Source organism: Abramis brama (genome assembly GCF_963993115.1).
Source record: "Abramis brama genome assembly, chromosome: 5".
Taxonomy (NCBI): Eukaryota; Metazoa; Chordata; class Actinopteri; order Cypriniformes; family Leuciscidae; genus Abramis; species Abramis brama.
This window is the reverse complement of record NC_139967.1, coordinates 2072375-2085542: the sequence shown is the minus strand read 5'-3', so window position 1 is coordinate 2085542 and position 13168 is coordinate 2072375. Positions and strand designations below refer to the sequence as shown.

General features: G+C 40.6%; 1 protein-coding gene across 1 annotated transcript in view; it reads right to left on the bottom strand.

The window, feature by feature from the left end:
- LOC311083520 (cytosolic phospholipase A2 gamma-like) overlaps nt 1-13168 on the bottom strand; it is a 58056-nt gene that overhangs the window by 35785 nt on the left and 9103 nt on the right. Inside the window, exons 5-7 of the mRNA XM_084115106.1 lie at nt 11147-11354; nt 7007-7109; nt 6775-6915 (exon numbers count right to left, since the gene is read on the bottom strand). Coding sequence (XP_083971232.1) covers nt 6775-6915; nt 7007-7109; nt 11147-11354 — 452 coding nt within the window. The remainder of the gene's footprint in view (nt 1-6774; nt 6916-7006; nt 7110-11146; nt 11355-13168) is intronic.

Sequence of the window (13168 nt, the reverse complement as noted above, 5' to 3'; positions counted from 1 at the left end):
CAAGAAACTTAATGCAAGATCAGCCTTAATGCAAGATCATTGTATATATATATATATACAAACACACATATACATATATATATATATATACACGTATACATACAATTTTTTTTTTTTTTTTTTTTGTAAAGGCAATATATATATATATATATATATATATATATATTTTTATTTTTTTTTTTTGTCTGTTTTTCAGTCTGACTGCAGGACACTGATCTGGTCCACAGACTGGCAACGGACTTGTGCTGACTGCAGACTGCTGGGCCGAAATACAAACTGGTAACTGGATTGTGCTGACTGCAGACTGCTGGGCTGGTCCACAGACTGGTAACGGACTTGTGCTGACTACAGGCTACTGAACTGGTCCACAGACTGGTAACGGGCTTGTGTTGACTGCGGACTGATGGGCCGGGACACAGACTGGTAACGGGCTTGTGCTGACTGCAGACTGCTGGGCTGGGACACAGACTGGTAGAGGGCTTGTGCTGACTGTAGGCTGCTGGGCTGGAACACAGAGTGGTAACGGGCTGGAACACAGAGTGGTAACGGGCTGGAACACAGAGTGGTAACGGTCTTGTACTGCCTGCAGACTATTGAGCTAGGACACAGACTATTAACGGAATTGTGCTGACTGCAGGCCAGTGGGCTGGTCCACAGACTGATAACGGGCTTATGCTAATTGCAGACTGCTTAGCCAGGACACCGATTGGTAACAGGCTTGTGCTGACAGCAGACCACTGGGCTGGTCCACAGATTGTGAACTGGCTTGGGCTGGTTGTTTGGATGCCAGACTGGTCCACAGACTGTGAGCTGGCTTGGGCTGGCAGCATGCTACCTGACAGTTCAACAGATTGTGAGCTGACTTAGGCTGGTTGTTGGATGCCAGACTGGTCCACAGACTTTGAACTGACTTGGGCTGACAGCAGGCTACCTGACAGCTCAACAGATTGTGAGATGACTTGGGCTGGTTGTTGAATACCAGACTGGTCCACAGATTGTGAGCTGGCTTGGGCTGGTTGTTTGGTAACGGGCTTGTGCTGACAACCGACCACTGGACTGGTCCACAGACTGTGAACTGGCTTGGGCTGGTAGTTGGATGCCAGATTGGTCCACAGATTGTGAGCTGGCTTGGGCTGGTTGTTGGATGCCAGACTGGTCCACAGACTGTGAGCTGGCTTGGGCTGGTTGTTGGATGCCAGACTGGTCCATAGACTGTGAGCTGGCTTGGGCTGGTTGTTGGATGCCAGACTGGTCCGTAGACTGTGAACTGACTTGGGCTGGTTGTTGGATGCCAGATTGGTCCACAGATTGTGAGCTGGCTTGGGCTGGTTGTTGGATGCCAGACTGGTCCATAGACTGTGAGCTGGCTTGGGCTGGTTGTTGGATGCCAGACTGGTCCACAGATTGTGAGCTGGCTTGGGCTGGTTGTTGGATGCCAGATTGGTCCACAGATTGTGAGCTGGCTTGGGCTGGTTGTTGGATGCCAGACTGGTCCACAGACTGTGAACTGACTTGGGCTGGTTGTTGGATGCCAGACTGGTCCACAGATTGTGAGCTGGCTTGGGCTGGTTGTTGGATGCCAGATTGGTCCACAGATTGTGAGCTGGCTTGGGCTGGTTGTTGGATGCCAGACTGGTCCATAGACTGTGAGCTGGCTTGGGCTGGTTGTTGGATGCCAGACTGGTCCGTAGACTGTGAACTGACTTGGGCTGGTTGTTGGATGCCAGACTGGTCCACAGATTGTGAGCTGGCTTGGGCTGGTTGTTGGATGCCAGACTGGTCCATAGACTGTGAACTGACTTGGGCTGGTTGTTGGATGCCAGACTGGTCCAGAGATTGTGAGCTGGCTTGGGCTGGTTGTTGGATGCCAGATTGGTCCACAGATTGTGAGCTGGCTTGGGCTGGTTGTTGGATGCCAGACTGGTCCATAGACTGTGAGCTGGCTTGGGCTGGTTGTTGGATGCCAGACTAGTCCGCAGACTGTGAACTGACTTGAGCTGGTTGTTGGATGCCAGACTGGTCCACAGATTGTGAGCTGGCTTGGGCTGGTTGTTGGATGCCAGATTGGTCCACAGATTGTGAGCTGGCTTGGGCTGGTTGTTGGATGCCAGACTGGTCCGTAGACTGTGAACTGACTTGGGCTGGTTGTTGGATGCCAGACTGGTCCACAGATTGTGAGCTGGCTTGGGCTGGTTGTTGGATGCCAGATTGGTCCACAGATTGTGAGCTGGCTTGGGCTGGTTGTTGGATGCCAGACTGGTCCACAGACTGTGAACTGGCTTGGGCTGGTTGTTGGATGCCAGACTGATCCACAGATTGTGAGCTGGCTTGGGCTGGTTGTTGGATGCCAGATTGGTCCACAGATTGTGAGCTGGCTTGGGCTGGTTGTTGGATGCCAGACTGGTCCGTAGACTGTGAACTGACTTGGGCTGGTTGTTGGATGCCAGACTGGTCCACAGATTGTGAGCTGGCTTGGGCTGGTTGTTGGATGCCAGATTGGTCCACAGATTGTGAGCTGGCTTGGGCTGGTTGTTGGATGCCAGACTGGTCCACAGACTGTGAACTGGCTTGGGCTGGTTGTTGGATGCCAGACTAGTCCGCAGACTGTGAACTGACTTGGGCTGGTTGTTGGATGCCAGACTGGTCCACAGATTGTGAGCTGGCTTGGGCTGGTTGTTGGATGCCAGATTGGTCCACAGATTGTGAGCTGGCTTGGGCTGGTTGTTGGATGCCAGACTGGTCCATAGACTGTGAGCTGGCTTGGGCTGGTTGTTGGATGCCAGACTGGTCCGTAGACTGTGAGCGGGCTTGGGCTGGTTGTTGGATGCCAGACTGGTCCGTAGACTGTGAGCTGACTTGGGCTGGTTGTTAATTTACATTTCTGTTTTAATCTTCGTTTGATTTTGTTTGTTTTACACTGCAGATCGATCAAACGGGTGTGCGTGTAGGCTGTTAATTGTAAAACTTGCTTTGTGAAGTCTTCATGTTATTTATGAGAGGCATATTGCAATTTCTTTTACACAACGGTCTACAGTTTCACACACTTTCATGTGTTTCTTCCCTCTGCCGACAGTGTCGCCATTTCTCATTTCACCCGTTTTTGTGCGTACGCCTGGGTCAGAGCTTGTGTGAAGGACCACACATTTTCCCGTCAAGTTTGCTTTTTATAAATACCAATTATTGCGTAGAGAGCGGCGTACGCCTTCTTTTGTGCGTACGCAACGTTTATAAATGAGGCCCCTGATCTCCAGATCAATACATCACAGAGACCATTGATCTATTTTATACTATTCTCTAATTCAGTTCAACGTACAGTGTACTAGAGAATCTGTAGAATCTAATATTGAGAATAAGAATATAATAGGAATTAACTCTCCTTTAACCCCCTGAGGTCGGCTATCGCGCCGGCTCGTTTTTTTCCGTATGAGTGCAAAAAAATAATAAAATAAAAATATTATTTTTTTTCTTATATGCTTGTGCTATACATCAATCTATCCTGTTAAGTGTGTATTATTTTTGTGTACACTCACAATAAAAACAAAGTGTTGTGCTTTTCGCCAAATAAAGAAAAATAAACACGAAGCGAGTTCTGCCTTCTCTCTGTCGGTGTAGTCCATTCTGAAACGCGTCCGAAAATTAATCATAACTCAGCGAATACTTCTCACACAGGCACGTGAGATATGTCTTTATGAAGCTTGAAATCTCCTCTTTTAAATGAAGTAATTTATATAAAAAACAAATGTTTTCAACTCATGTAATCCGTTTGAAAGCAAGGAGAGGTACCGTTTTTCCTTCTGCCTCATTATCTCTATAATCAGCTGCGGCCGCCCCGCCCCCGGCGCGATTCACATGTAAATAGTTAGGTGATCTATATGCATCGCATACGCCCCCCGATCAATGCCATAAAAACACAGTTTCTATCAGACTTACTGATAGTTCATCGCGTTTTGAGTATGGCACGCTTCTCCGGTAATAAAGACGCCATTCAGATGATTCTGGACAGCGAGGAAGAATGCACGATACCGGGTTGTTTCCTCAGAGGAAGATTGTAACAGACGACGAACGGCAGCATATTGAAGAGCGAATTCCGTCGAGGACACACTTCCGGAGTAGGTTTTACTTAAAAGTCTTTTGTCTTTTATTTTTCGTGTTTGCATTTATGAGGAAAAAAACAATATTACATGACAGTTCTCCATTATGGACGCGAGCGCTCTAAGCACTAACCCAGCAAACACATTTACGTTGTGGCAACGTCTCTGGCACGTTGTATTTCTGCTATGGCAACGTCGCTGTCTACGTGCTCGCAACATTGTAACAACGTAGAATTGTAAGACGTGACAGGGCTGTAGCAACGTTGCTGCGCGACATTCAGCAACTGAGAGACGACATTCTGACAATATTTTTATATGGTGTATTTTGTTAGATAATTATACTTTTTATCGTTTATTGTTTATCTATATTATTATTTAATGGGGCTATCAACACCTGCAAGTGTAGCCTACACTTTGAAGAGTAAAAATGACAGAAGGTTTCGTTAATTCAACTTTATTAAAACTGCATATAATCAAATTGCACTTCCAAAAGTCATACATTTGTGAAAAAAAAGAAAAAAAAGAAATAAAGGAATATACAAATTTATTTTAAGTATAATAAATAAAACATAAAAAGAAAAGGCAGATCAGAACATTTAAAGAACAAAACCGGGTCTGTATGGCGGACAGTAGCCGAAAGCAGGTGTCACCGGGGAAACATCCACAAATTCAGAGGAGCAAAGAAACGAATGAGACTAAATAGCGGAAAAATCAAACGAAAAACTAAACAGTGCGAGCGATGCTACATTAATCACATTATAATTAAAGTTGTAGGTTGTGTTTGATAGCTGAGGTAGGCTAAACGCAATACTCACGTATCCTTGCTCGATGATGAATGAGAACACAATGAGCCCAACAACAGGTGGTTGGAATTTAAAAGGCTGATTTTCGCGCTTCAGGGCAGTGACGAGTACATTATGTAGTCCAGTGGTTGTCAAGACAGCGTTGGTACAACCTTAAGCAATGGCCCTGAACGGTGGTTTAATACCAACATTGTGACAACGCTGTAACAACCTTCACCACACAACGTAGTTATAGCAACCTTTTGGCCATGTTGTTAAAACGTTGTTAGAAGGTTGGCTACGTTGTGCCAACGTTCTGTGTTTGCTGGGAAAAGACTTTCAAACATTCACAGAGACCTCAAAACAGAAAGCACAAATCCTTTCTTTAAAACGAATTTCGTTTTGTATCAACTGTATCTTAATTTTAATAATTTTTTCATTAACAAATTTCCTGGATTTAAAGTAAATATAGGCTAGCAACACAACATAAGGTCTGGGGTGCGTTTCCCGAAAGCATCGTTGGCCAACTATTGTCGCAAGTTCCGTCGTTACCAATAGAGTTCAATGGACATTGCGATGAACTTGCGACCATAGTTGGCCAACGATGCTTTCGGGAAACGCACCCCTGAACTGGAGATCATCATGAAAAAATTTAAATATATTTACAGAAAGCTGGTTCTAAACAAAACCATCCAAAACAAAAAAACTATGTAGCCTAATAAATGTGCATTTCTCCGGTGCGTTCACTAGCCTACTGCGAAGATCGCGAGTCAAGCCTATATCGTCAACTTCATCTTTGCCAGAAGTTAAATTTAAATCGCGTGTGTGAATGAATGATGTTTTAGCAAACTGTATTGCTACTGAGATGAGTAAAAATCGACTGAAATATGTTGAAATAAAATGTAGGCTATTTGTATAAGCAACGTATTAAACGGCAAATTAACAATATGCACTAATATTTCATGAAAACAACGTTACAGTCAGGCGAAATATGAAAGACAACATTTTGTTTAGTAGATTTGGGTACAGTTTTTACTGTAGAATATACTGCCACGTCAAATAAGCTTTTGTTTAGCTATTTCTATATAAAATAGCCTACTATTTTTGTCAAAAATAAAGTCATCAACTAAGATGTTAGCTGTTCCAATGTTGGCTATATTCAAAGTAATGAATACATAGATAAAATTTAGGCCTATAATCTTTTTTTTTTTTCACAAAGAAAGAGTACACTTGAAATAATTTTTTTGTAATTATTGTTGTTGTAACCTTTTTAATAAAATAGCAAAACATATTTACAAGATAGATGTAAGCAAAATCTTAAATGGTCAATATAAGTCTTCTTCTAAATATATGTTTTGTCCTTGCATTGTGGCTCAGTCAGTTTCACACCTGAGTGAATGGCTCATCATTATGCAGAGTGGGTGGGACATTGTATTCTCAGGTGTAAACCACTCCTCGTTCACGCCCCCCTCGCATATTGGCTTTCCAAGCAAAACCTGTTTTACATCAATTTAAATCAATGTATGGTTTTATGTGAACGATAAAGCAAGACTATTTTCACATAATTTAGAAGAAAAAACTATAGGCGATGACATCCATTAGTCAAAAGTCTTATTGCCACATATTTAGTATGTGTTTTGTGGCCTTATTTCAGCAACTTTCGTTTTTATTTTTTCCAATAACCACGCATAAACATTATTCTCTTAAAAATTCAAACATATACATGCATGTTGATCAGATATTTTGGTAGCCCTGTTTGTGCTATATAGAGTGAATTTACACCTTTGCCATTAACATGTTTATAAATAACTGAAAAAAGCACAAATGTCAGAGCATGTCAGAACACCTCCAGGGCCCAGAAAACAGCTCAGACTCCAGAGGGTTAAAACAGAGTTTGTTACCTTGCAGGTACAGCATGTCCATCTCAGGCTGGTTCTCGATTTTACGGCCATTTTCAAACTTGCTGCCAAAGTTGGATGTTTCCACAAACGCTCCAGTGAGGGAATAACCAGCTTCATATGGAGTGATCTCAAACCAGGGGTCTGCAGACAGAAACACATCCATATAACAGCTGACACAAACACTGACAACATAAGTCATTTAAATTTCTGTCTCTTTCACACAAACACAGACCTCCTTTTCTGGTCTGTTTGCATTGCTTGTCGATCACTGTGTAGATAGGAAACGGGTCTTTACTCTTCTGGTTCCACTGACCTGAGAGTGTGTGTTCATTTATCTGAAGAAAACATTTTTTGTAGCATCATTTTATTGTAAGACAACTTCAATTTCTTCAGTTATCAACAACTTCAAGTGATAAAACCTACTCATAAAACCTAACATGTTCTCTTTATAAAGTACCATTGTGGCAATCTGAGGAACCCAAAAATTATTTTATTTTTACTCTATTTTACTTTTATTCAGTTAGATTTTATATAGAGAATTTTCTATGGGATGATTATAGTCTCAAAAAGATTAACACGTGTAAGCACACTTATTAATGAACTTGATACATGTTGCAGAAATGTTTTATCCATGCCTTTCAACTTGCGTGTGCAAAATTCAAAATTGAATGAATGTGAAGCAATTTGTACAAATAGAGACATTTTTGTGAATACAAATGTTTTCCTTTGTATTAGTGTATCATAGTTTGCGCATGCAACACAGAAGATGTGCATGTGTGGATCAGGTGACGCGCGTGCATTCATTCTTTTCTGAGTCGATCTCATTTGATTCATTTGGATTTTGAGACTTTCTTTTCGCGGTTTTTAAGCATTTCACAACCCACACACAAACAACTACAAATGAATAGGTCTGGTGCTAATTATTAATGTGTGCACAACTACCCATCTATTTGACAAATTCACAAATGTGCGTCACTACATTTAAACTAATACAATACAACTTGTGTGTGCAAAATCCAAAATCACATGAATGTGCAGCATTTTGTACAAATAGAGACATAGTTGTTAATACAAAACCTCGATCTTGTATTAATGTAGGCCAGAATTTGTGCATGCAACAAGTAAGATGTGCATTTGTGGATCAGGTGACACGCGTGCATTCATTGACTCGTTTATGAGTCGATCCTATTTGATTCATTTGGATTTTGAGACTTTCATTTCGCAGGTTTCGCTTGCACGATCCACACACAGCTGTCTGAGAAAACCTGCTACCACTAGATGGCAGTATTCTGCTAAAACAGACAACGGCAGCATAATAAAGCGTTCTTCCCCATTTAAGACGCTTAATGAGAGTGATATTGAAGCACCACATTTAGTACACAATATAGTCCTACCTTATTAATAAAGCATACTTTATAGAGGCAAACAGATAACATCAGATTATGAACAACACCCATGGAAAAACATTATAAAACGCTTAACGTGCAATCGCGCGTTGAATGTTCAATAAGGTGTATTGGCTACTGAGTTTAAATATCACCGTCTTACTGCACTGACGTTAAGCTTTTTCTTTATAATATGCTCTATGGGAGGAAAACTATAGAGCCTACAGACAAGCGCCTATGAACGCGACGCGCGGCGTTTCATGTTAATGGCATTTTCCTTCCTGAGCCTGTAAAAAGAAGCTTAACATGAAATTCTGCAGTTGCGTTTAACTTTGCATGTGTATGGGAGAGAAACCGTCCGAGAGCGCAGTGAAGTAAGTTTTAGGTTTGATATTCGCCGCATTTTCTAAAGGGACCATCTGCAAATTCCACTCACAGTCAAAAAATATAAACGTCCAGTCATTCATTCAAATTAATACTTCCAAGGTTGTGGTAAATGCCTAGTGGGCAGACTGACTTAGCCTACTGTATGTCCAGCTAATATCCCGATTGAACAGTACGATTTTTTAAATTAGCCTACTGTAAATTGTTTTTCTATTCATGTTCCAAAGGTTGTATTGATAGTCAGGTGAAATGTTGCATTATTCACCTTTAGTAGGCTAAGTCACCAAAAACCTGTTTGGTTAATTACAGTAATTTTTGTTAAAAAAAATATTGTTTACTGTAAATAGGCAAGGGCGGTATTTGGACAATTTCACCTGTAGTAAGCCAGTCTAGTCACTAGGAACATACTACAGCCATTTTGAAAATGAAAAAACCCTTTTAGTGAATTACAGTATTTTTCTGCAGAATACAGGCTACATACAGCACATGAAGTAAAGTAAGAAAGTAATTAAGTAAATTTTATTTATAAAGCACATTTAAACATAGCAGGGCTATCCAAAGTGCTGAACAAAGTAAAAACAAGAATAAAGCATAGAAACAACCAAACAGAACAGGCAGAAACAGCATCAGGAGATCATTAAAATGCCAGGGAATAAAAATAAGTTTTCAATTTAGCAATTTAAAAATGAAGGGAAGACTTGTCCAAATTTTACTTGTAAATCCGTCTTACAGGAACCTTCTACAAGCTTTGGAATTTGAAAATGTCTGTTTTTAAATATTAAAAGTAATTTGAATGAAAACAAATTATACGTTTTAACGCAGTGGAATTGGCCGACGTTCCCTTGTGCATCACGAGCCGTGGTTAGCGCGTCAAAGCATTCTCATATACAAATATGCAGCTACACACGTAGGGCCAGTTGATTTTCAATTAATATTTCATGTCGATATACAATGGTTGCATATAGTTAAAACTAATCGTGCTATAGTAAGACTAGCCTATAACAATGGCTTAAGGGTCAAGGGAAAACAAATGTACTGTGAAAATCGTCTTTAACATTTAAAAACAGACATTTTCAAATTCCAAAGCTTGTATACTATGTATATTATGTGTAGTCAGATAAAAATAAGCATAATATGAACGCAACTGCGAAACATTTTTTTTTAACAGGAAGGAAAATGCCATTAACATGAAACGCCGCGCGTCGCGTTCATAGGCGCTTGTCTGTAGGCTCTATAGTTTTCCTCCCATAGAGCATATTATAAAGAAAAAGCTTAACGTCAATGCAGTAAGACGGTGATATTTAAACTCAGTAGCCTATACACCTTATTGAACATGCAACGCGCGATTGCACGTTAAGCGTTTTATAGTGGTTTTCTATGGGTGTTGTTCATAATCTGATGTTATCTGTTTGCCTCTATAAAGTATGCTTTATTAATAAGGTAGGCCTATATTGTGTACTAAATGTGGTGCTTCAATATCACTCTCATTAAGCGTCTTAAATGGGGAAGAACGCTTTATTATGCTGCCGTTGTCTGTTTTAGCAGAATACTGCCATCTAGTGGTAGCAGGTTTTCTCAGACAGCTGTGTGTGGATCGTGCAAGCGAAACCTGCGAAATGAAAGTCTCAAAATCCAAATGAATCAAATAGGATCGACTCAGAAACGAGTCAATGAATGCACGCGTGTCACCTGATCCACAAATGCACATCTTACTTGTTGCATGCACAAATTCTGGCCTACATTAATACAAGATCGAGGTTTTGTATTAACAACTATGTCTCTATTTGTACAAAATGCTGCACATTCATGTGATTTTGGATTTTGCACACACAAGTTGTATTGTATTAGTTTAAATGTAGTGACGCACATTTGTGAATTTGTCAAATAGATGGGTAGTTGTGCACACATTAATAATTAGCACCAGACCTATTCATTTGTAGTTGTTTGTGTGTGGGTTGTGAAATGCTTAAAAACCGCGAAAAGAAAGTCTCAAAATCCAAATGAATCAAATGAGATCGACTCAGAAAAGAATGAATGCACGCGTGTCACCTGATCCACACATGCACATCTTCTGTGTTGCATGCGCAAACTATGATACACTAATACAAAGGAAAACATTTGTATTCACAAAAATGTCTCTATTTGTACAAATTGCTTCACATTCATTCAATTTTGAATTTTGCACACGCAAGTTGAAAGGCATGGATAAAACATTTCTGCAACATGTATCAAGTTCATTAATAAGTGTGCTTACACGTGTTAATCTTTTTGAGACTATAATCATCCCATAATTTTCCTAATCAAAAATCAAGTAAATTTGATCACCATTTCATTCCCAGATAGAGAAAAAGATATATGATTGTTTGACTTAAGTATTATCTATAAAGTTTGGAATTTTTAACTCTCGACTTTCAATAGGTTATTGGTTAAAAGTGAACATGCATGATATTGTTCACACTATCAATAGTATCTTTAGTCATAGTTGGGGCTGTGAGTTGAAACATTGTTTATTTCCAGGATAAAAAAGTTTATAAATCTCAGATTTTAATAAGATCATAAAGGGCATAAAGTCACGAAGAGCTGTGTAATTAATTGTCACAGACCTCTTTCACATATGTTGTGACGACCATCGCTGCCCAGAAGTCAGTCAAGCTGAATTTGTCTTTCTCTTTCTCATTGTAATATTTCTTCAGTTTGGCATAAGCATCTCCCCAGCTGACTTTAGGACCCTTGAGTCTCCGGACGATCTTGTCTTTCACAGTCTTTAGTTTGGTGGACCAGTCTGGCTCCTGATATAAGGAGGCCATGCACCTTCAGAGGAACCAAATTATCAACAAGCAGAAAGAAAACTATATTGAATACTGGAAAGAAACGACCAAAACACAAAGTAAATTACAATGTTATCTGACCCTAAAAAGAGAATTCACACTGGCAAATTACCTGAGTACAATAAAATGTCCTAAACTAAGAAAAATGTTGACAACATACAGACTGAGTGAACACAGCCTGGCCATAGAGAAGGGTCGCCACAGACAGAGCTGGCTCCCACAAGAGGAGAGACTCCGCTCCCAGTGTGACAGGAGACAGGTAGAGACAGAGCTGTGTGTGTGTGTGTGTGTGTGTGTGTGTGTGTGTGTGTGTGAGAGAGAGAGACTTTGCTCCCAGTGTGACAGGGGACAGGCAGAGACAGAGCTGCACTTTCTGACCTCATGCCCCAAATATAAGACACCAAGACAAAGACACTTTGCAAACATTTCCCAAATGTTTTCCCAATGTGTGTGTGTGTGTGTGTGTGTGTGTGTGTGTGTGTGTGTGTGTGTGTGTGTGTGTGTGTGTGTGTGTGAGAGAGAGAGAGAGAGAGAAAGAGAAAGTAAGAGTATGAGTATGAGAGAAAGAGAAAGTAAGAGTATGAGAGTGTGTGAGAGTAAGAGAATATGAGAGAGTGTGTGTGTGTGTGTGTGTGTGTGTGTGTGTGTGTGTGTGTGTGTGTGTGTGTGTGTGAGAAAGAAAGTAAGAGTGTGAGAAAGTAAGAGAGTATGAGAGTGTGTGTGTGTGTGTGTGAGAGAAAGAGAAAGTAAGAGTATGAGAGTGTGTGAAAGTAAGAGAATATGAGAGTGTGTGTGTGTGTGTGTGTGTGTGTGTGTGTGTGTGTGTGTGTGTGAGAGAGAGAGAGAGAGAGAGAAAGTACGAGAGTATGAGAGTGTGTGAAATAAGAGAGTATGAGTGAGTGTGTGTGTGTGTGTGTGTGTGTGTGTGAGAGAGAGAGAGAGAGAGAGAGAAAGATAAAGTAAGAGTATGAGAGTGTGTGAAAGTAAGAGAATATGAGTGTGTGTGTGTTCAAGTTCAAGTTTCAAGTTTCACTTTATTTATCCTTAGAAAGGAAATTTAGTGTGCAGCAGGATATCTAAAAAACAAAAACAGGATAAAGAGCACCACCAGATGCCAACAACATTATAAACACAACACAGGATACACATCAACATCAACAATGGAGACATTCCTTCTCCAGAACCAATGACAGAAACCAATACAATACACAATCAGTGTGTCATAGTGAACAATGACAAAAAAATATACTATATAAAAAAAATTCATAAGATATCACCTAAGGGAATTCAGAGTCCTAATAGCCACAGGAATAAAAGAAGCCCTGGCACGTCTGGTTCTTAACATGGGTAGCCTAAAACGGCGACCTGAGGGGAGCAAATCAAACTCCCCAAAAAGTGGGTGATCAGAACAATTTAAAATGTGGTTAGCCTTACCCCGGACCCGTTTATCATATATATGTTGCAGCTGTGGTAGCTGTACCCCAACCACCTTAGAGGCAACATTTACCAGCCTAGCTAGCTTATGCTTGTTGATCATTGAAAGGCCACTGTATCACACCACAATGCAAAATGTCAAGACTGATTGAATAAAACACTGGTAAAACAAAGTCATCAGAGTCCTACACACGCTAAATGATTTCATCTTCCTCAAGAAGAAAAGTCTCTGTTGGGCCTTTTTACAGGCAGCAACTGTGTTGCTCTCAAAAGATAATTTGCTGTCAATGATGGTTCCTAAATATTTATATTCATCTACTGTCTCAACATTCATATTCTGAATAACAGTTTCTGAAATATTGT